The sequence below is a fragment of the Engystomops pustulosus genome, chromosome 4 (assembly GCF_040894005.1).
Source record: "Engystomops pustulosus chromosome 4, aEngPut4.maternal, whole genome shotgun sequence".
Lineage (NCBI taxonomy): Eukaryota > Metazoa > Chordata > Amphibia > Anura > Leptodactylidae > Engystomops > Engystomops pustulosus.
In genome coordinates, this window is record NC_092414.1 from 107,519,100 (window position 1) to 107,544,090 (window position 24,991).

General features: G+C 42.6%; 1 protein-coding gene across 3 annotated transcripts in view; it reads left to right on the forward strand.

Moving 5' to 3' along the window:
* Nucleotides 1-1,388: 1,388 nt before the first annotated feature.
* ASB15 (ankyrin repeat and SOCS box containing 15) overlaps nucleotides 1,389-24,991 on the forward strand; it is a 40,846-nt gene continuing 17,243 nt past the window's right edge. For 2 of the 3 annotated variants that reach the window (XM_072147018.1, XM_072147020.1), the window contains exons 1-3: nucleotides 1,389-1,461; nucleotides 2,402-2,490; nucleotides 4,975-5,086. In XM_072147018.1, the coding sequence (XP_072003119.1) occupies nucleotides 4,989-5,086 (98 nt within the window). In that variant the 5' untranslated portion in view covers nucleotides 1,389-1,461; nucleotides 2,402-2,490; nucleotides 4,975-4,988. The remainder of the gene's footprint in view (nucleotides 1,462-2,401; nucleotides 2,491-4,974; nucleotides 5,087-24,991) is intronic. The other variant, XM_072147019.1, reaches the window with a different exon arrangement.

The window sequence follows — 24,991 nt, forward strand, 5'->3', positions numbered from 1 at the left end:
TGTTCTGCACATTAATGTACACTCTACACCCCATCTTGACAGAAAAAAACAGAAATGTAGATATTTTTGCTAATTTATTAAACAAGAAAAAGTGAAATATCAAATGGTCATAACTGCTCAGTATTGAGTAGAAGCACCTTTTGAGCTTGCAAAATTAGTCTTCTTGGGAATGATGCAAAAAGTTTTTGTCTCCTGCATTTGGGGATCCTCTGTCATTCTTCCTTGCAGATCATCTCCAGTTCCCTCAGGTTGGATGGTGAATATTAGTGGAAGCCATTTTCAAGTCTCTCCAGAGACTCAGTTGGATTTACGTCAGGACTCTGGCTGGGCCAGTCAAGAATAGTCATAGAGTTGTTTGCCACTGCTTTGTTATTTTAGCTGTGTGCTCAGGGTCATTGTCTTGTTGGAAGGTGAATCTTCGGCGCAGTCTGAGGTCCAGAGCACTCTGGAAGAAGTTTTCAACCAGCATATCTCTGTACTTGGCCGCATTCATCCTTTCTTAAAGTGCAGCCAGCCGTCCTGTAAAAATATCTTCATAGCATGATTCTGCCACTGTTGGGATTGTATTTGGCAGGTGAAGAGCAGTGCCTGGTTTTCTCCACACATATTGCTTAGAATTAACACTAAAAAGTCGCAATGGAGCTGACAGAGATCGCCGAGCGCTGTGCTCGGCAATTTCCATCAGCTCCATAGAGATTAATGGAGCATTAGTCTGACGGAGCAACAAGGGGTCCAATGGAAGTCCATGGGAGTCTCATCACTGACTGTTTGTGGGAAAATCCCTTTAAGGCTCTTCTCCCACGATTGCTTAGTTTGGCTGGAAGGCCAAGAGTTGTGCTTGTCCCAAAATTCTTCAATTTAAGGATTATGGAAGCCACTGTGCTCTTAGGAACCTAGAGTGCTGCAGAATTTCTTTTGTCACCTTGGCCAGACCAGAATTCTGTCTGTGAGCTCCTTGGGCAATTCCTTAGACCTGATGATTCTCATGTACTCTGACATGCACTGTGAGATTTGAGGTCTTCTATGCACTGCAAGATGTGAGGACACTACTGTACAGAGGCTACACAATATGGGCTTCTCTATACAGAGCCACCAGGGCTTCTTATACCACTGTACCCATGGATCTGTATGTATGAGCCCTTAAAATTACTCATTTGTTTTCTACAAAATTACTTGAATTTTCTCTTATTATCAGTGTTTTGGAAGAAGTAAAGGTGCAGACCATGTTTTCCTGTTTATTTACTGGCCAATGTAAACAAGTGTACCAAAGAAATTCACACATAGTTAATCTCTAGGGGAGTGCATTGTACTTGGAGTGAAGCTCCACAAGGTCATAGTTATATATAACACAGCTCTTCATGTTTAATTTTAGAAAGCGTGTATGAGCTGTGTTGTGCAGCCCTCTGCTCTTGTCACAAGTAAAGGCCTCTGTTAGCCATGTTCTAGTGAGGACTGGGAAAGGTGAGAAAAGCTTTACCTGTTGCCTAAAACATATTTATTTAACAAATGAGAGAAATCCAACTAATCATATTTCAGAGCTTTCAAAGGTGTTGTCGGGGCTGGCAAATAAAGGTCATGTAGCCAACACAGTATATGCTAACACTGTGTTATTTACACTATAAAAGACGTAGTCCCTTAGCACACCTAGTTATGTTCTTCTCCTAGCGCAAACTCTATGTATTGTTGCCAAATCAGTATTGTCTTTGATGACTTTGTTATGTTAGTGCCAGGAATAAATATATAATTTAAATTTCTTATATATAACAGATGTCGCAATGCTGTGCCCAGGAATATACAAGAAATTACAGTACAGCTTAAAGGGGTGTTTCCATTACAGCAAATTCATGTTATTGTTTGTATTATAAAAATGTATACAATTTTCCAATATACTTTCTGTATGAATTCTTTGTGGTTTTCTAGATCTCTGCTTGCTTCCTGCTACAGAAAGCTTCTGCGTCTATATCCAGTGGACAGAAATCTGATCATGGTCACACATGTGCACAGTTCGTTATGTCCCTGGTCATGTGATGTCACACAGGTGCACGGCTCATAATAACACACACATCTGATTATTCTCTGTGCACCTCTGTCCATTGGATCTATAACTTTTTATAATACAAACAATAACATTAATTTGCTGTAATGGGAACACCCCTTTAATAATGGCAGCAGCCTCTGTCTGCCTCTGGGGTTCAGCACGCTCCCCCACTACTTGTGGCTCTTTCCTTTCCTGCTATTCCTGACAACCATCTCCTGGATCCTAAGGGGCATCCCACTTCATGTGTGTCTGTACCTGACTCTGACTGTGACTCTGATCCATATCTGCCTAGCTTGACTATAGCTTGACTGCTGCCTGCCCTAAAGCCAAGCTTTCTCAAATTATTCTCTTCTTGACCCTTAGTGTTTCGCACCTACCAACGTCCTTGTGCCCTTGTTTCACCAGATCTCTGCACCAGAGTTAAAGGAAATCAACCAGTGACACAATAAATGGTAAATACTTACCCACGCTCCTTTTAATATTGATCCTGGTGGTATCCTTTTCTAAACTTGACACACCAGGATCACCTAGAAAAGAAATGTATAATTAGCCGCCCATAGCGATGTCTGGTGCTCCAGGCTGCTAATTATGCACAGCCTCGCCACCTCCCTCTCCCGTGCTGGAGAGGGAGGTGACATCATGCAAGAAGCGTGAATTCATACCTCCTGCATGACAGATGGTTCCCTCTCCCATGTTGGAGAGCAAGGTGCCCTCATGCAGGAGGCATGCTTAATGGGGGTGAATACCAATGGGTACAGTTAAATTAAGCCTTTAAGGTCAAGCCACATTCAAATTACGGCTACATTCACACGACTGTTGGGGGACGTATATACGGCCGCCGTATATATAGGCAGGAAATGGGCGTACGGAGCAGTTCGGTGCAGCACACGTGCAGCACCATACCGTTCCATACCGGGGGAAAAGATAAGACATTTCCTATCTTTCCCCATAGTACGGCGCTGTGCACTGTGTATCTCTATGGAGAGGGACTGGGGAGAGTAGTGCTCACCCCCTCCTCCTCTCCTGTGCGGCAAGGTGTGCCCACCATGCTACGGCACAGCGGGCAGACGTGAGTGTGAATGTAGCCTAGGTTGGTGACACAATGGGTAAATATCCTGTTTACACCTTCTATAATATAATGTCATAGAACATGAAGGTTTGGCATCACAGATGAAGCAGCAATAGAGTGCCAGCTTTTTTTCAATGCATTATAAATGAATATTGTATCAGCACCACCTTGTAAATTTATGGTCAATGTCTGCTTTAGGGTGCGTCCACAAGTTCAGTTTTTCAGATGTAGTTTTTGGAGCCAAAAGAAGGTGTGGGTCATTATGGGTGAGACAAATAATTGAAAGGTGCTGCTCCTCCTCCTACATTGAGTCCATTCCTGGTTTGGGCACCAAAAACTGCATCTGAAAAACTGAACGTGTGGCTGCGCCCCTAGGGCGAGGTCAAACGTTGCATTTTGGTTGCATTTTGAAACGCATAACTACAGCTGAGGAGAGGTGATTTGCCTAATTACCGTATATACTCGAGTATAAGCCGACCCGAGTATAAGCCGAGGCCCCTAATTTTACCACAAAATACTGGGAAAACCTATTGACTCGAGTATAAGCCGAGGGTGGGAAATTTCATTGGTCGCAGCCGCCCCAGTGTATATAGCCTGCCAGCCCCTGCCCCAGTGTATATGGCCTGCCAGCCCCTGCCCCAGTGTATATAGCCTGCCACCGCTGCCGGACAGATCGCACAGAAGTTATACAGGGGTCGCCGGAAAGGTGAGTTTAGATATATTTATTTTTTTGACTCGAGTATAAGCCGAGTTTGGGTATTTCAGCACATTTTTTGTGCTGAAAAACTAGGCTTATACTCGAGTATATAAGGTACATTACTGTTAACAGCGTTTACAAAACGCAATGTAATGTCAATGTAACATTGTGTTAACGCATGTGTTTTGTTAACAATGTGTTAATGGGTTTCATTGCGTTTTGTAAATGCAAATGTTAACAGTAATGTCATTAGGCAAATCACCTCTCCTCAGCTGTAGTAATGAGTTTAAAAACTTAATGAAAACACAACAAAAACGCAACGTGTGACCGCACCCTTAGGCCGCGGTCACACGTACCGGTAGGCGTCCATTCATAACGCGCCGCTAGCGCACAGGGGGAGGTCCTCGGCCCGAACGAACATGCGTTTCCAGGGAAACGTATGCAATTGATTAGCCGATCGCATGCGTTTCCCTGGAAACGCATGTGCGTTCGGGCTGAGGACCTCCCCCTGTGCGCTAGCGGCGCGTTAGGAACGGACGCCTAGCAGTACGTGTGACCACAGCCTTAGTGTTATGCTAGTAAAGAAAACATTTGCATAACTAGTCACAGATGGATAGGATTTTCCTTAGAATATCCTCAAAGAAGCAGCCAGGTGACATTTTCTAATCTTTCATCACAATCCTGAGCATGTATCAATGTATTATGTTTGTTTTTATCTTAGAATTCTCTCCATGTTCTCATCACTTGGGTCATGTGAATTATCATGCCTTTATGTTGGCTCAGGGGGTCACCACCTCAGGCATCAGGCTTTCTGTATGATCTTCACAGACGGTACACCCAAACTCTCCACAGATGGTAGCACATGCTACTTTAAGGCCCCTTCTACACTTGCGAGTGTGACGCGATGAACGCTGCAAAACGGAACTGAACTGACATGCTGAGTTCACTCCCGGTTTGCAGCGTTCAGGACGGAAGATTCCGGCAGCACGTGCTGCGAGTGTGATGCAAGTGATGCCTAACAGTCACTGATGACTTGACAAACTTCTGTCACACAGTTAGGCCTCATGCACTCAAACATGTGAATTTTGACGGAGCAGGCAAGTGAACTTGAACTACCATTCGCAGTATGGTTTGCATGTTTGCTGCTAATTTGCATTATGTTTCTTATAGTTTTGCTTTAAGATATGGAGGAAACCTTTGAAGATCAGTTAGACAGTTATGAAATCCAATTGAGTATTGAAGAATCCTTGCAAGCTGTTGCACCTTCTATTCGTCAGGATGGGTAAGATATATATGTTTTAGATTTTAATGGTCATCCTTAGTTGCAAGCACTGGGGGAGATTTATCCAGCTGCCTTAGAGTAAGAATGTGCTTAGTTGCCCACGGCAACCAATTACACCTCCCATTTAAAATATTCATGAGCACTGATAAAATGCAAGCTGAGCTGTAATTGGTTGCCATGGGCAACTAAGCACATTCTTACTCTTAGGCAGCTTGATAAACTATGTGCAGTTTGCCTGTGTAGTGTGCGGAGGACGCCTGATTCAGGATTTGTGCCACCACTTCTTCATTAATCTGGCGCTCCCTGCACTGCCCTGACAGTGTGCATCAACTTTTTTTGGTGCACCTTTAACATCTTCTGTCGGACTCTGCATGTTAAGTGTGGTGCACAGTCCGAGTGAGCCCTGGAACACCCATTTCAGTGCAGAAATTTAAGTGGGTTATATCACACTGTTGTGATGACATACACCTTACACATCATTTACTAGTGTAAAATTAGCTTTTATATTATATATGAGATGATTATTACCTTACAAATCATAATAAACACAGGAATTTATGTAATATGTCTCCTCATGTATATAATCCCAGTTACCTTATACGTGGTAGATGTAACTGTATGTCAGCTTATTACCTCAAACACTGTGGATATGGCTGCTTGATGTTACTGGGGAGAAATCTTTTATAATATTATGTGAACATGACTGCTGGGGTGTACTGCTCCCAGTTACCTCACATATTGCAGACACGGCTGTGGAAGTTATTTGCTATGGGATTTGCTATTTCTATAGGAGTGTTATTACCTCACACACTGTAGATATGGCTGTTTTCTATTCTGTGTGAGCGTTCTTACATTATTATCACATACTCATAGCTTCCCACCGTCCCAGATTCGGCTGGACAGTCCCGGATTTATAGCCATCCCGGACGGTTGAGAGATATCTCCCTTGTTGTCCCAACTCAACCTGCTCCTGGTCCCGACACATTAGGCTGCACAGCATAGAACCAGGCAGAATTAGCAGCTTCTGCTGCCTCCCACAGAGTGGTGTCTTCCCCCACGGCTTCCCCTATGCCGGCTCTGCCCCCCCCCCCATATTGTGCCCGAGATCAGAGGAGAACGAAATCACAGGGGGTTCAGAACCAGGAGTTCAGCTGCTATGGACCCCAGAAATCCAGTCTGTAATATTGCCAAGGAAACTTCCATGAACCAGATCCTCTTCAGCTCCTGCTGTGCTTAGTTGTCGGTCACAGCAAGGAGGGAGAGAAATCTGAGAGCTGCCTGACCAGGAACAAGTAAGGCCCCTTCCACACTTGCGTTGCAGATCACGTCAGAGTTTGATCAGGGTGCGATCAGGGTTTGGTCAGTGAAAAACTGACATTTTGCATCAGAGTTCAATCAGTTTTCAGTCAGAGTTTGTTCAGTGTCTCAGTTTTTCACGCGCATTTTCAATGCAATTTCAATGCGGTTTCAAGCACTCAGGACTGAGCTCTATCTTTTCTATGGCAATTGATGCGTGAAAAACGCATTGCACTTGCATTGGACTTGCATGTGTCTCAGAGTGCGATGGGTTTTTGATGCGTCTCCATAGACTTGTATGGTGCGTTTTTCACCCGCGTGACTTGCAAAAGAAGAGAATGCTGACATTCAAACGCGCGTTAAAAAAAACGCGCGTGTGTGCGTGGAAAAAAATGCAAGTCTGAAAAAGCCCATTGATTACAATGCATCAGAGAGCAATGCAAGTTCTGCATGTCAAAAGCATGCGCAGAAAACGTGCATGAAAAACGCAAGTGTGGAAGGGGCCTGAGCCTCATGTAACACTGGCAGCCTCTGCTCATAAACTGCGGGCTCCACCACAGGCATGACATAAGTAATTCACTGAAAAGAGACTGGCTGCCACTTATATCACAGAAGGTAAAAAGTCAGTGTATATTGGTAATAAATGTGTGTGAACAAGAGTGTACATTATGGCCCACATTTATTAAAGGGGTTTACCCATGAACAAAAGTTAGGCCCTATCCACAGAATAGAGCCTAACTTGCTGATCAGTGGGGGTCTCAGTGATGCAACAGCACCACCCTGTTTGCAATTGTCGCTCGTTGTGGAGCGGTGTTCAGTTTGTCATGACAGCCTGGGGTCTATGTAAGACCTGAGGCTGTATGGTTTCTGCACATTTGTTACAATGTGCCACTGTAGAATTGCAGTATATGGCAGGAACAATTAGACTGTCTAGGGTTAAAGTACCCTCAAGGGTCTAAAAAAAATAGTTAAAAAAATTAAAAATAATTGAAAAAAAACTTAAAATTAAAATCACCCCCGCCTCTTTTTTCTACAACTGATATAAAAATAAACAGTAAAAATCACAAACATGTAAGGTATTGCCACATCCTAAAATGCCCGATCTTTCAAAATATAAAAATGGTTATTCTTGGCGGTAGACCCCATAAGGGAAAATAGCGTCCAAATATCCGAATATCGCCACTTTTACACCATTTTACATTACATTAAAAAATGTATAAAAAGTCATCAAAAGGTTGCAGTGTTCTCAAAATGCTAGCAATGAAAACATCAGCTTATCTCACAAAAAATAATGTCTTAGACAGCTCCATACACTAAAGTATGAAAAAGTTATTAGCGTCAGAAGATGGCGAAACAAATTTTTTTCTCGTACACATTATTTTAGTTCTTTAAAATGCATTAAAACACACCGCAATTGTACCGAACCAAAGAATAAAGTAGACATATCTACTTTTTTTGGAGCGCACTGTGAAAGCCTTAAAAACTGAGCCCACAAGTGCCGCGAATGCGTTTTTGTTGCCATTTTGAGTACATTTGGAAGTTTTCCAGCTTCCCAGTACACGGCATGATATAATAAATAATGTCACTGAGAAGTAAAATTTGTTACGCACAAAATAAACCCTCACACAGCGGTGTACACAGAAAGTTATAGATTTTTGATGGTGGGGAGCATAAAATGAACGAAAAACGGCTCTGATGCGTAGAGATTAATGTGCAGAGTGAACCAAATTGTCAAATACTGATGCACGGTCCTTATGATTCTGGCGCACCCTGCAATTGCAAAAAGTCTCAAAAAAGACAGAAACAAAAAGAAGAAAAATAAAGATAAATGACCTCCTGTATGTTATAATAAGCCGTGCACCTGTGTGACATAACATGATCATGGACCGGTGTTTATTTACAGGAACGATGAAGCTTCCTGCTGCAGGACAGCAAGCACAGATCTTGGAAACCATGAAAAATTGATACAGAAGGTGTATTGGAAAATTGTATAACTTTTCATTACTCAAACGATAACAATTATTTGCTGGAATGTGTTAAACACCTTATGGACACGCCTAAAATGGCCTTCAGGACATAGACCTTTTTTATTTTCCTGCTCAAATTCCAAAAGACATAACTTTTTTTTTTATCTGACATGGGCATATGAGGGCTTGTTTTTTTTTTTTTGCTGTAAGATTTGTATTTTGCAATGGGTTCATTTTTATGGTAAAAATAGCATGATGATTCCAATTTATTAACTCTTTCCAGCAACTGTACAGACTAAAACAGCTGTTTTACCACTTGTTTTTTAAATAAAACATTTACGCAGTTCACCATACAGTATAATAAACAAGATACAATTATTCTATTAACCCCTTAAGGACACAGCTCATTTTCACCCTTAGGACACACCCCAATTTTTCAAATCTTCCTGTGTCACGATATGCAGTTATAACTTTGGAACGCTTTATCTTAGCTAGTTTATTTTCAGACTGTTTTATTCATGAAGTGTTGTACTTCACATTAATGCTACCGTGTTTCCCCGAAAGTAAGACAGTGGGGCACATTTACTTACCTGGTCCGTTCGCGATCCAGCGGCGCGTTCTCTGCGCTGGATTCGGGTCCGGCCGGGATTCATCAATGCAGTTCCTCCGCCGTCCACCAGGTGGCGCTGCTGCGCTGAAGTCCGCTGGAATGCCTCGAAGTACACCGGCCTACCCAGGTTGAAGGTGAGTGAAATTTTCGCGACACAATTTTTTTTTTAAATGCGGCGGTTTTTCCGAATACGTCGGGTTTTCGTTCGGCCACGCCCCCGATTTCCGTCGCGCGCATGCCGGCGCCGATGCGCCAAATTCCGATCGCGTGCGCCAAAAACCCGGGGCAATTCATGTACAAGCGGCGCAAATCGGAAATATTCGGGTAACACGTCGGGAAACCGCGAATCGGGCCCTTAGTAAATGACCCCCAGTGTCTTACATTCTTTTTACCCTCAAAAGTCCCCCCCAAAAATGTCGATTTTTGTTTTAACCATAAAAACCACAGTATCCCACACATCTCCCATAAGGTTACAGCCCTATACAGTATCCCACACATCTCCCATAGGGTTACAGCGCCATACAGTATCTCACACATCTCCCAGAGGGTTACAGCCCCATACAGTATCCCACACGGATCAATTCCTCTACGGTGCTGGGTAGAGGTGTGGCTTCTTCTTTCTCGTGCAGGTGCCGCTGGTCCAATCAGAGGCTGTACATGAGGGTACGGAGGCTGCATGTTTCTCTATGCCCCGGCCCCGCAATCTCCGGCCTCCGCCGGCATCAAGCTCCCGCCCACCCTTTCGCCGGCTCCAACCCGCCCCCCCCCCCCATACCTCCGCTTTCCACCCTGCCCCCCCTCCCCATACCTCCGCTTTCCACCCCTCCGATCCTGGATCCTGCATATAGCTCCCGCCCCGCCGGCCGACATCAGACTCCCGCTAGCAGCCACCAATCCCCCCTCCGCTCCCGGCACCCCTCCTGCTTCTGTATGTTGTCCATGGTCCTGATGCAGGTACCGGTACTGCCGACCAATGTAAAATTTATTACGTCTTACTTTCGGGGTACGTCTTACATTAGACGACACCCCTTAAACCCCCACTACGTCTTACTTTCGGGGGTGTCTTATTATCGGGGAAACACGGTATATTTGCACTTATTTATAAAACAAAAAGAAATTTAACTACTAGGGGCCACAGCAGACCACAGATTGGAAGGAGGCATTGGGCTTTTAGAGGGGAGATTTTGGTGACATTGTTTTCAGGTGCCATTACACGTTTGAAAAGTTCTTGAACTACGAGAACAGTGAACTCCCCCACCCCCCTATAAATGATCCTATTTTGGAAACTACACCACCCATAGAAAATCTTTTTTCAAAAAAACCTTTCGACCCCTGAATTTTTATTTTTAAAAGAGGTTAAAGAGGTAAATGCACGGAATAGATTTTTATCCAGTTTCTCTAGGTTGCAGTAATATATCCCACATATGATCACAAATTGCAGTATGGGCGTACTGCAGGGCTCAAAAGTGAAAGAGCGTCTATTGGCAGATTTTTGCTGGAACAGATTTCAGATGCAATGTCCCAATTGCTAAACCCCCAAGACAGAAGGGCAGTAAAAACCTCCAAAGATTGGACCTTTTTTAAAAGCTAGACTATACTATAAGTGTTTGTGTTTTATACACCAAATAGCATAAATAAGGTGTTACTTATGTTTTATGGGTCAGTACAGTTACAGTTATATCCCATTTATATAGCTTTTTATGTTTGACAGAATGTTTTAATTGTTCTAAAGAATAAAAATTCCTTGACTTTGCATTGCCGTCTACTAGGTGGCGAAGCCTTGTTATTATTTTGTTTTAAGCTGTTTTAGGGCTTTTTTTTTATCATGCAGGGGTATTTGTGACTTTTTCATTAATTTATATGACCTTTTTTTGTTTGGTTGGATGCGCTTAAATCATAATTTTTACTGTGTTTTCTACCTTTTTTAAGGCCCCTCCGCAGCATCATGATGGCTAAAGGAATTAAGGAGATACCAAACACGTACAGGCTTTCTTATTTTACTACTTTAGCAAATAAAAAATCCTTTTTAAGGAAACCACATTTTCTTAAGTTTTGCAATATTATAAGAGCTATAACTTTTTTATTCCTCAATCAAAAGAGGGCTATTAGGTACTATTATAGGGTACATGTGGCGTTTTGATCGCTTTCTACGTAGAAAGCAATAAAATTGCAATGTTTAATTCTTTTTTTTTTTTTGCTATTATTTTTTTTATCCCGGGAATATGGGTATAATAATATATTGGGTGCTTGGCCAAAGGCGCTATGGACATGGCAAAGTATGTATAGGGAAAGGGGTGGTTTACATGGGTTTTTTAAATAAAATACATTTTTTTACTTTACCTTTTTTTTACTATCCCACTATGGGACTTACACTGGGGATACCTTGATACCTTATACAATACATAGCAGTACTTCTCTACTGCAATATATTGTACATGTCATTCGTTTATTGACATTTTGCCTACTAGACTGTGTCCTAGACTGGGCCTCATCGGCCACCATACATGGCAGACTCTGAGGACTTTGTAAGACCTCCAGCTGCCATTGTAACCCCCTGCTACTCCACAATCTCTGCATGCCAGGCAATCGCAACATCGGGACTAGCTTGTATGGAAAAGCCGGTCTCAGCCTGTCAGTGTGCCAGCGGGATCCAATATAGATCGTCCTTATGCGCCATGGCCCACTGATTAGGACAATTTATGTCTTGTTGCGGCAACCAGTTGAAGTGGACAACCCCATTACGTTTTTGAGAGTGTAAAGTAGGGCATACTGGCTGAATGGATGCAGATAATTTGTTGAACCATGTTTAGAGCACCATGTATTTTTTACAAGTGAAGAGCTGAATAACTGAGGCAGAATTATCAATCTGTTTACAACAGTTATTATTTTAACCACAACTCTATCTAAAATCCCTTGACCCACATTTATCACACCTCTTAGAAACTTTTATGACTTGTGCACCAATAAATAAAATGTGCAAAATTAGACTAGACAGATTATAATTTAGCATTAGACACTGATAAATGTTGGTGCAATTTAGTTCTGTCTGTCTAACTTTGCACCATCTAAGTTTAAGACACTTTTATCCCAGGGTTGAACACTGGCAAATAGATTGTTTGCTGGGTCAAAACGATATATGCATGTAATGTGAAAATGAATGATGGATCCTGTTTGGTGAAGAATATGAGAAGGCTAAGCTCTATTTTAGTACAACTTAAAATGATAAGTTGGCCAAGATAAAATTGCTAGGGGTCAATTGGAGACCTGTCTCTGAATCTGAGCTGCAGGATTAAAGGCTGGCATGTACATTTCACTATCAAATTCACCCCAATGAGTAGGCGTAAGTTAGTAAAAATGTTCATGTAGAAAGAGAGAAGATGCAAGAGCAATACATGCATCAGAGTTAGTACCTGAGCAAATATGAAACTTTAGGAAACATGACCAAGCAATATCCCCAATAAAAAGATTGCTGGAGGACTCTTATCCTTTAACGTTATTGCAAAGAATAATATAGAATGATTTTATCTCAAATGTCATTTCATAAGCTTTGGATTAAGGGATGTTCACCTCTGCAACTATTTTTGTGATTGCTGAATGAAAGGGAACCTGTCAGCAGAAAGTAACCCCATAGACCTTATTTAACAGATTAACTTTCCAGATCATGTTCCTTTTATGGTGCAGTGTGGTGGCATTATCCAAAACAACTACTTTAGTGTGATTAAGGAAAGCATTCAGTGAGATACATATTTTCCCCCACAGGATTGTGGATAAGTTACAAAAGACTGTGGGTCTGACCTCTAGGACTCAGGGAGTGCCAGTGCGGTCAGACACCTAGTGATCAGCAATTTATCCCCTATCCTGGGATGTTTCTTGGTGCAATGACAAGGTATAAATACTAAATTGTTAGCAGACAGGCTAAACCACTGGCTCCCCCAGCTGGTCCATAAGGATCAGGTGGGTTTTGTTAGATTTCGCCAGGCCGGGGACAATACACGAAGGGCGGCTGACCTCCTGGAGGTTATTAGACATCAGGGAGAACAGGCCCTTTTCCTTAGCCTTGATCGCGAAAAGGCATTCGATCGTTTGGACTGGACCTTTATGTTTGCTACCCTTCAACGCTTTGGGCTTAGGGGTCCCTTTCTACAAGCTCTTAGGGCACTATACTCTAATCCACGCGCAGTAGTACGTTTGCCATATGCCCATTCTTCCCTCTTCCCCATACGGAATGGCACATATCGGGTTTGTCCACTCTCCCCACTGTTATATGTTATGAGCATAGAGCCTCCTGCGGCATATATTAGGGTGAACCCCGATATATTGGGAATATTGATGCGTGACACCCAATTCAAAATTTCCTTATTTGCAGATGACGTCCTGCTTACCCTATCTAATACGGTCATAAGTCTGCCAAACCTTCAGGAAACACTGTAACAGTACAGTGATCTATCTGGATATAAAATTAATGAGTCAAAGACAGAAGCCCTCCATATTAATTTGCCCTAAAGAGATTTAGTGGCACTACAATCGGCTTTCCGATATTCATGGAAGAACTCTTCTCTAAAATACTCAGGCATTAATTTAACTCCTATTTATGGTGAGATTTTCAGAGCCAACTTTGCGCCCTTATTACAGGAAATTCAACGTCTTTTAGGCAAATGGAAACCAATACATATGTCACTTCTGGGACGCATTGCAGCAGTTAAAATGTTGATACTGCCTAAAATATTATATTTGTTTGAGATACTCCAGGTTAGAGTACCAATGTCTTGGTTAACTAGACTACAGTCCCACTGCCTGGACTATGTCTGGAATGAGCGCAGATACGGTATCCCAAAGTCAGTTATGAGAGCGAGTGCCTCCAATGGAGGTTTAGCTTTCCCTGATTTGAAATTATATTATTTTGCAAGCCAGACATATAGTTTCCTGGACCATGCTTTCGACATACAACATGGGGACGGAAATAGAGAAACTGTGGCTAGCCCCTTTCCATCCGGCTATTCTAAAATGGGGCCCGGTATCAGAGGTGACCCCTTCTTCCCTTTTGGGACCTATACAATTCACAAGGGAAATTTGGCTTAAATGTAGGGTCCGCTTCCAGCTTGCTACATTGCGTTCACTGATAACCCCGGTCCTCTTTACCCCATATCTTCCTGAAAGTGTCTCCTCTACAGGCTTTAAACCCTGGATACAGGCCCGGAAATTTCAGATAAGGGATTTTATAGACGCCCATACAAGACCACCTTCCATTCCCCACATTGGTAGATCAGCAAATCAGACGTTATATATGGTCCACTATCGGTCCATAGACGGTTCCGTGGCCCACTCCTTTCGAGTTATTATGCACCAGCGGCCCATCCCACAAGGGCCTGATTTCTTATATCTATGGCATTTTTAATTCCCCCTTGGCCCCTGACCTTCTGACACATAGGTATATGGAGAGGTGGCAATCTTGGTTAGGCAAACACCTCTCAAAGGAGCAGTGGCAGATCGTCTGGCCCAGAGACAAAAATGTTCTGTAAATACCCTTTATAAAGAAAATCAAATTAAAATCCTCATGAACTGGTACCATACCACAGAATTGCTTCACAAATTTAATCCTGACATTCCTGATACATGCTGGCGTTGCAATGCAGCAGGGTCTCATTAATGCATATTTTTTGGGATTGTCCAATCATACAACCTTACAAGAATGCAGTTAGACAACTAGCCGTAGACTTAATAGGCCTGGATGTTCCCCTAGACCCCGAGGTATACTTGCTCAACCTATTACCGAAGACCATACAGGGTTCAAATGCCAAGCTTCTCCTTCACGTCCTCACCACTGCCAAATGTTTACTCTCCTTATTCTGGAAGAAACCCACCACGCCCTCCACTTTGGATATATACACCCGAATTAAAATATAAGGATAATGGAACACCTGACCGCCCAAGTAAATAATCAAATGGATAAGTTTGAAGTGGTGTCGTCTACCTGGGACAATTTCTGTGCAACGCATGTTCCTTAATAGTAGGGTTGACTGCTCAGATTATTCTTCTCATTAAGTACTATGAGTGAGAAGGGAATGCCAGTTCTATGTTTTTTTTTGTTTATTGATGTTATGTACTCTATATTCAGATATCCAAACACAAGCTGTCACATATGCAGTCTTTGTGCAGTGGTCCTCCTGCTGCGACAGGAATAAAGTCTGTCTTGTGCTTCCTTCTCCTTCCTTGATGCATATGTGTAAATTTATTCTGAAAACCAAAAATAAAGAGTTGATTAACAATCAACAATTAAACAATTAAACAATTGAATGCCAGGTGGGCATACTGCTGTGCGCTGAGTGGAGGTGACCCCTCCCCCTCCATAGAAAAAAGTGGTGCACAGTCGCGCACATACAGGGAAAGATAGAGCATGCTCTATCTTTTACCTGTGTACGGCGCGGAACGGTGCCACACATGTGTGGCACCATACCGCCACCGGACCGCCATTGACGTCTATGGGGGCAAATTTGCGGCCGCATATACATCCCCATAGATGGCCGTCTGAATGTACCATCAGTCTACATTCACGCGAACGTGTGCCCGACCTACCATAGCACCCCCACCCTTTCCATAGAGAAACATGGCACACTGTGCCGTATTACGGGGAGAGATAGAACATGTCCATCTTTTAACAATACGATAAAAAATGCAATGTTTATTTAAAAAATCATTAAAAATGTACAAAATAGAACAATTACATGGAAGAGAAGTGCAAAGGTCTGCGTTTCAATAAAATATCTTAATCATGTCTTAGCGTGGGGATCTGGTAGCCTGGATTATCTTCCCTTAATCTGCCGTTGTCACATGATTTTTATCACTACCAGGGGTTGGGGAATAAACAGTGGAAAAGCATATATTATAACACTTTTTATTTCAAACTTTATAATTGACTTGTCCCACTGAATTAGACACAATGAAAAAAAGAAAAAAGAAGACTATGTTTGTTTAAAAATCAATAATACCTAATAGAAAAGAATGACATCTTGGCGTCTGTTCAGAGCTAGGGGAGTACGGGTTTTTAAGAGGAAGATCCAAAATATTTCACGTTTTAATAAACATCTTTTATGGTCACCTAGTCTATTTGGTTTGCCGTTGGCAGCCATCTTACAAAAAGTGCAATCCCCTCAAATTGATTGAGGTTATGCACCCTGCCCATTTCTCCAACTTTATTTTCCAATGGTTTTGGTAAATATGCATTTGAAAGTATCTTAATGGAACAAGCTTTTCCACCAGGGCTCCAAGTATAGACAATCACTTAAGCTTCCAGAGATTAATGTAAAATACAGGCTGAGTAGGAATGCTGTGTCACAGACCAATAATGTCTGATGACCAAATGGTTTACACAGAATTGTCTCAGATTTAGAAGCTGATTAGGATGTGCCAAATGTCTGGAATTGTTCTTCATGATAAAATTAGAAGAAGAACATCCTGGTGTAAGCTTATTGTTATTAACACAAAACATGGGCCTAAATCCAGTTACTTCAGAGGCTGTTATAGATAAGTGAAATTATTATATGGGTAGTTGATTATTCTCTATTAAAGAGGTATCCCCTGTTTACAATGACCTACACTCAAGTCTCGCTTGGCAAGACTTGCTCCAGTTCAGTCGTGATGTCATATTTATGGTTATGCAATTGTGATTTTTGCATTCTTGCCTGATTACACATCTTGTAAATGTTTGATAATTTTCTCATCTATTTGATGATATATTGTGTCTTTTCATTTGAAGGTTTATGTTTTCGTTGAATATGTATGTTACCTATGTTGTTCAATAAAGGAATGATACAAAGAGGTATTCCCATGTGGGCATACATTTTAATTTAATTCATCTGCCATATATGTATATTTCTTCAATTGAAGTTTTGTTTTTTTATGAACCTGTGTGAAGATTATTTAGCCATGTTGTATCCATGTTGTTCCTTAAAAAAAGATAGCTGTTCTTGGAGACAGCCATCCCCTTTTTCTGGCAGCATTGGCCACAGATGCCCTATTGGATTCAGTGGTGCAGTGTAACAACTGTGGGACATGCAGTAATTCCCATCCATTTCACATGCAAAAAAAATTCATTACTTTGTGCAATCCTTCAGTTGTGGTCGTACCCAAGGACATATGTCCATCATTTCTGAGGGACCATATGACTACATTTATGGTACAAAAAAGTACAATAAAGCCCAGAAGGGGGTGGGTCAAACTAAAGTAGATTAGTGCCCACAAAAATCCCTTATAAATAGTAAAGAACAAATTACAAACAGTGATTTGAAAAAATGCTTTCTTTTATTAGTTAATCTACACGAGGAAGATGAAGCTCAGAGAGTCTTAATGGTATAAACTTGGCCTCTCCATTGGTAGTCAGTCTGTGAAAAGAGAATTTGATCGTATGAGTGTCAAATAATGGTGACCTCGTGATAGTGTGGTAACGTAAACGTATTATCAAGGGCTCACCTTGTTCATTATTCGTACATCTCAAAGGTCAGAAGTGAGGTAACTCTATAAGGCTCCTAGAGGAAATACCCAAGGAAGTTCACCTTAGCCTTTGTGACTGTCCAAAAAAGGTCAAATGCGGTCTAAGGTGAGAGAGGTAAAGATCCAAGTAGAATACTTCAGAGTTTTAGGAGAAGAGAGGGTGACTGATAGATGTTAGTCCATCTGGGCTCGGATCTTACTGGCCAGATAGTCATGTAAAAAATCCCTATACAAGCCCTATTTAGGACATAAACTATTGCACCCTGAAAACCTAGCCTCGGGACTATGATCCTATATGATCAAAGTACCGACTGGAACCTGTCCCTGCAGTAACTGGCCCTATTAAAGACCTATTCAGCAGGTATATACAGGTAGTTTAAAGCCTATTGGCGTCGTATACTGTCACAAGTAAGGGTCAAAAGATGTGTCAGAGAGAGAACCCCAATCCCGACAAGGCTTGTTTCGCCCCATTTGGGCTCATCAGGGGAATGCTGGGTTCTTCAGTGAACGCCCTATTAGAGACAGTAAATGGTTGCCATGTTATCCCCAATGCAATATAATCAACCTAGACTTGTAGTATTATACATGTATAGGTACGGTATGCGTGAAAAAATGGGGGGTCTTACCTTGCTGCCGTGGGGGCTAACAAGGGAGTAGCATCAAGCCAGGTATGCTTGCAGCCGTAGGAGAACGTGTAATGCTCCAGGTTACAGCCGTCTCAACCAGTGGGTTGTACCGACTGAAGCCATGCAGGGATTTAAAAAGGGAGCGCGCTGCGGCATGAGGGAACGCCCCCCACTCCCCCATGTCGTCCACCCATAGCAGCCAACAAAATTGCTTACTGAGGCTGGAGGGCGGGCGAGACGGGCGCACGCGCAGTGTACGCCGGTCGTGGGAGGTTCTAGCGCAGAGTCGGGGTAGAGACTCGACACGCGCATGCGCGCGCCCGGCGTGACCGCCGAGCGTGCGCACCCAATGTACCCCGCCCCCGTGGGCGTCCCAGAGGTGGGCGGATACAGAGGGGAGGAGACGTAAGAAGAAGGTAAGTGAGTTAAGAGTAGCACGATCCCTATGTATAGTAGGTATTAAAACTAAAATACCTAATGATCTAATGGGCCAAAGCGTGCCTATGGCACTGAATTGGTCCAGATACATAAAGAGGGATTTTATGAGGCATGTACATCAAAGTGGCTGCAAAATAGGGCAGGGCAGTACTGACGGACACTTAAGGGCATTATTTATCAAATATGATAAAAAAGGGGAAAGGTACCTCAATATACTGCGGACTGTATATAAACACTAGTCCAACCAGATAGTACAAGGGGTTAGTGGAGAAATAAATCCATTCACGCATGTTGTGGACTGTATATAGTAATCAGCCACATCGGGATAATAGATTATAGAAAGCAAGAGAAACTTAGCTGTTCATTGAGGCCAAGTGGAGACTCCGTACGCATGCGGAAAATCCAACGTGCCTCTTTTTGTCTTAGAGTACGGTCCCAATTTCCTCCTCTGTCTGAGGGTCTAACAAGATCAATACCAATAAAGGAAAGACCTGTCATATCGCCTTGGTGTTCATCGTGGATATGTCTAGCGAGTGGTTTATCCCTGTTATGTCTAATGTCACCCAGATGTTCGCCAATTCTGCGGCGGAATTCTCGGAAAGTTTTGCCGATATATTGTTTCCCGCATGAACAAACGGCCATATAGATGACCCCTAGGGATCTACAGTTGATGAAGTGGTATATGTCATATGTATTGCCTGTCGTGTGGCTGCTGAAGTTTTTACAGCTTTTAATTACTGGGCAGGCAATGCAACCACTGCACCTATAGCAACCTTTAATGTCCTTATTGAGCCAAGTTTGTTCTCTTCTTGGTTTTGTAAAGTGGCTGTGTACTACCCTGTCCTTAATGTTACGGCCTCTTCTAAAAGTAATGGAGGGCTGTGTTGTAATGACAGGACTAAGGTCAGGGTCTATTTTTAGAATGTGCCAATGCTTGGACAGTATCTTACGTATGCAGTCGGTGCCTCCGTCATAGGTACCTATTAACCTAATGGTCTGGGATGTAGGTGGTCTCGGTTTAGTAGTCAGAAGGTTGGAGCGGTCTAGAGCTAAAGCTCTTTTATATGCAGATTTGAGAATGTGATCCGGGTAACCCCTTGCTCGAAATCTGGAGCGAAGTTCTTTTGCTTCACTAGTAAAATCCTTCGTTGTCGAGCAATTCCTCCGGGCCCTGAGGTATTGACCGAAGGGGATACCACGTTTAAGGGCAGGGGGATGATTGGATTCCCATCTGAGAAGTGAATTTGTGGCGGTGGGTTTCCTAAATATCGTATTTTCTAATTCCCCTCTGTTGTTCTTCTGTATAAGGACATCCAGAAAGGGGATTTTCACGGGTTGGATGTCGTAGGTAAATCTAAGACCCATTACGTTGTCGTTAAGGTCCTCGACCAATTGTTTAAACTGGTCCGTGGATCCTTCCCAAGTGAGAAAGATATCATCGATATAGCGGGCCCAAAGGCCCGCCATACCGATGTGTCTTGGGCTGTTTTCTTCTTCACCAAAAACGCAGCAGTGCTCCCACCAGCCCAGGAACAAATTTGCGTAGGTAGGGGCGCATGAACTGCCCATTGCAGTGCCCCTGAGCTGGTGGTACACGCTGCCGTCGAAGGTGAAGAAGTTATGTGTAAGAGAAAATTCTAACAGCTCTATGATAAAAGTGCTGTGTGCTTTGCATTGGTTCCCTCTTGAGTTAAGATAGAACTCTACTGCCTTCAAACCAAGATTATGTGGGATGGAGGAGTAGAGAGCCTCCACGTCTATACTCGCGAGGAATGTCCGTTGTCCAATAATGAGGCCATCCAATCTTTTAAGTAGATCAGTTGTATCCCGGGTGAACGATGGCAAGGTAGACACAAAGGGGGCTAATACCTTATCGATATAGATGCCAATATTTTGGCAAAGAGATCCAACACCCGAAACGATTGGCCGACCTTTAAGTGGGTTAGTGCCTTTATGCAGCTTTGGGAGATCATAGAAGGTGGCCAAGACAGGGAATTTGGGTAAGAGGAAATCACTCCCAAGTATGTCTTCCAAAGTGGCCAAATATTGTTTTGTGGGGTTCCTCGGAAGTATGGCATAGCCTTCTTTATCATTTAAGAGTTCAAGGCACATTTTACGGTAGTCTTCTGTCTGTTGCCGCCTTTGTCGGACGATTTTATAACTATATTGCGATCTTTTTTGAGTGCGGATAGGGCTGATATCTCATCTTTGGTACAATTCAAAGTTTTAGATCAAAGGTCTGTGCTCATGAGGTCATCCAGGACCAAACGGGCGAAGATATCTATGCTTGAGATGTCTCCTACAGGAGGGGTCTTGGTACTGCGGTGCTTGAGGTCTGTGAATGGTCCCTTGCCGGTAGTTGTGGCAAGGGGTTCAGAGAGACTATCCAACAAGTGGATGTCCGCTAAAATATCACTAGGAATACCCAAATCCTGGCATTCTTTTCGTTCCTGAATTTTAAAATATTTATGCCACCGTAATTTGCGAAGGAATAAATGTATGTCTTTATACCAATTGAATATGTCGCATCTATTTGTGGGGACAAATGATAACCCTTTCCTCAGGATGGAGGTTTCTGCCGGAGTTAATGTGTGTTGTGATAAATTGATGACTAGGGAGTCTAGGTCCTTGCTCTGGGGTTCCGGTTCCTGAGAGGGTAAATAGGGCCTGTTGGTAAAAAATGTGATGATGAGGAGGAGGTGCAGTGTGGGCCTGAGTTTAGGGAAATGTTTGCTGTATTACTACCAGGGGTCTGGTCTTTCCTATTGCCGCCCCTACCTCTACCGCGTCTTCCTCTCCCTCTGCCTCGTGGGCCCTGTGATCCCACTGAGGGGTCTGTGTCGGTGTCAGTGTCCGTCGTTAGGTCTGTATCCACGGGAGTCGGTCTTACGTTTATGCGGGAGTACGCCTTGTTGTCCCTGAAATCGCTTAAGTCTCTGTTAAACTGTTTATGCTTTCTTTCTTTAAGGTGATATTGAAATCTCTCTAAGTTGCTCTGTAGCTGTTTCTCAAGTGATGCAAAATCTGGTTCTGCTGAGAATTTATCTGTAACCTCAATGTGTTCCTTTAGTTTGGCAGTTAGAGAATCTAGTCTAGTTTTTTCCTCTTGTAAGAGAAGTTGCATAAGACGTAGAGAACATGCAGTAGCCTATTTTTCCCACTTAGTGATGAACCCTGATCCTTGATATCGAGCTGCAGGGATGAGGGAAATTCTGAGGCCACGTGGAACTATATTATGTTTAATATAATTTTCTAGTCCTTGTACCTCCCACCAGGAGCTAATTTGATCTCTATACGTTTGGTGGAGTTCCTTAAAGGCTCCTTTAATTGTGGGTGTGTATTTCTTGATTGTAAATGCCTTGTCCGAAAATACTTCACTAGCCTCTGTCAGCCACTGAGAGGTATCCAATCCAGTTTTTAGGAAACCGGCCATCCCTATGAAGGAATTCAAAAAAGTACAATAAAGCCCAGAAGGGGGTGGGTCAAACTAAAGTAGATTAGTGCCCACAAAAATCCCTTATAAATAGTAAAGAACAAATTACAAACAGTGATTTCAAAAAATGCTTTCTTTTATTAGTTAATCTACACGAGGAAGATGAAGCTCAGAGAGTCTTAATGGTATGAACTTGGCCTCTGCATTGGTAGTCAGTCTGTGAAAAGAGAATTTGATCGTATGAGTGTCAAATAATGGTGACCTCGTGATAGTGTGGTAACGTAAACGTATTATCAAGGGCTCACCTTGTTCATTATTCGTACATCTCAAAGGTCAGAAGTGAGGTAACTCTATAAGGCTCCTAGAGGAAATACCCAAGGAAGTTCACCTTAGCCTTTGTGACTGTCCAAAAAAGGTCAAATGCGGTCTAAGGTGAGAGAGGTAAAGATCCAAGTAGAATACTTCAGAGTTTTAGGAGAAGAGAGGGTGACTGATAGATGTTAGTCCATCTGGGCTCGGGTCTTACTGACCAGATAGTCATGTAAAAAATCCCTATACAAGCCCTATTTAGGACATAAACTATTGCACCCTGAAAACCTAGCCTCGGGACTATGATCCTATATGATCAAAGTCCCGACTGGAACCTGTCCCTGCAGTAACTGGCCCTATTAAAGACCTATTCAGCAGGTATATACAGGTAGTTTAAAGCCTATTGGCGTCGTATACTGTCACAAGTAAGGGTCAAAAGATGTGTCAGAGAGAGAACCCCAATCTCGACAAGGCTTGTTTCGCCCTATTGGGCTCATCAGGGGAACGCTGGGTTCTTCAGTGAACGCCCTATTAGAGACAGTAAATGGTTGCCATGTTATCCCCAATGCAATATAATCAACCTAGACTTGTAGTATTATACATGTATAGGTACGGTATGTGTGAAAAAACGGGGGGTCTTACCTTGCTGTACATTTATGGTACATTTAAGGTTAATTTTTCATAACATAACATCCAATAGAAGAGATGTATGGACATGGCAGATGAATTGAGTGAAATGTAATACCAATTTAAATATTGCCAGGGGCGTAACAATCATGGTAGCAGGGGAGGGCAAGGGCTCCTGACAGTGCATGCTTTACACTATTAGCTGCAGACGCTTTCTATCACTGGGTTCTTTCAACTGTATCGAGTCCCTATGATACAGTTGAAAGCACTGGCAAAACAAAGAGTTTACAGTCCCTGTTCTGCCACTATGTGCAGCCCCACAATGGATGAGAACAGAGGGAGAATCTGGTCTGCGATCCGGCTCCCCTTTTCCCCTTCCCCCTTCTATGTGAGGCTCTGCACAATAGTGAGGGAAGGGTGGGCAGTGTTACTGTATCCTGTGTCTGCCAGTCCTCTTCTCTTCTATATAAGTTCTGCCCTTGCTTCTTGGAGCTGTCAGAGGAGATAAAGCAGGGAAGGGGTACAGCGTGAAGGCAGAGGAGTATATGAAATTTAGGGAGCTGTAAGCTCCTGCCTGCCCGGTGTTCCCCTTCTCCTCCTATGATGCTGAGACTAGTGATGGGTCGTTCATGAGCGACGGGATTCGGTCCCCCTCAGTGAGCCGATGGCTCGGTTAACCCCACAATTAATTGGCTCACCACGCCCCCTTTAACTCGATAAACTTGGGTTAAAAGTGGTGTGGAGTGGCTGACTGCCTGGACTGAGGCTCCCAATTATACATTTACTAGGGAGCCATTCAGGAGCCAGAAGAGCAGCGTTTTCTTAGTGAGCAGAGCCTAATGAGCCAGATGACTAAGAAGAGCCAGACTTCCCATCACTAGCTGAGACATCATTTGCTACACTACATACCTCCTCTATTTATGCCCTGAGTGCTGGGGGTTAATCTATCTGCCAAACCAATGGTTATTACTGTATGTGTGTGACTGTGTATGACTAGATACTGCGCTGAGTAAATATGTAAGTGTAAAAGTAAATGTCTGTATATTAGGGCAAACTGCAAGAGAATATATGACTGTGTGTGAATATGTATATGCTGCATGGGTGCATATGCTGTGGATATGCTGTGTGTGTATATGTTTATATATTACAGTATATGTGTATATGGTGTGTATATACCAGATGTGTTTGTTTATAGGGTGAGTATATGCTGTGTGTTTATGTGTATATGATGTGTATGTACTATATGAATGTCTATTTGATGAATATATATTTTATATATGATGTGTATATACATGTATATACTGTATATATAGTGTTTACATGTAAATATGACTGTATAAGTCTGTAGGAGTGTATGAATGTCTGTATATATAAGTGTATTTATGTATTTTTGTGTGAAGGTATATGTCGGTGTAGTATATATGTGTATTTTCAAATGTAATTTGTGGGACAGAGTTAGCAGCTTGATTTTAGGTTTATGGGGACACCGATCCAAAGTTCGGATCAGGGCCCAGTGGTGTCTTGTTACCCCACTGAATATTGCACATAGTAGAATATTGTGATTCTAACAGTGTGATCAGTGGATAGTAAAGTACAAGCCTTTGGTGAGTGTGAATTCTAATAAAGGGGATTTACATTCCCTATCTTGGGGCCCAAACAGAGGCCTACCCATTACTTATGTTGACCAAAGTAGAATGCTGCTATTGTAAGTATCATGAGCTCCTGCTTTAGTGAATCCAAATATGTGAATCCTTGTTAAATGGTCTCTATGCAATACAAATTTATGGCTGTTGCAAGTTGTTCTGACAATTGATACCGAAGACCAGCTTCAGGTTGAATAATGTCATGTGTGGTACCTTATGTTACATTTGTACAGTGTATTAATAACTCTTATACAAGGTTACCTAATTATAAATCCTACATAGTGTATGTCACCATACAGGCTCAAACAGTATAAACCCATAATATAAACCGGTAATTCAAGTGTTACTGAGCTTGTGGGAAAGTATACATTCATTTGAGTGACCACTACAGCACAAGTTATGTCCTTAGTACAGGAAAACCTGATGTCAAAGTATTAATTCACTGTATCCACACTGGTATGGCTTGTTT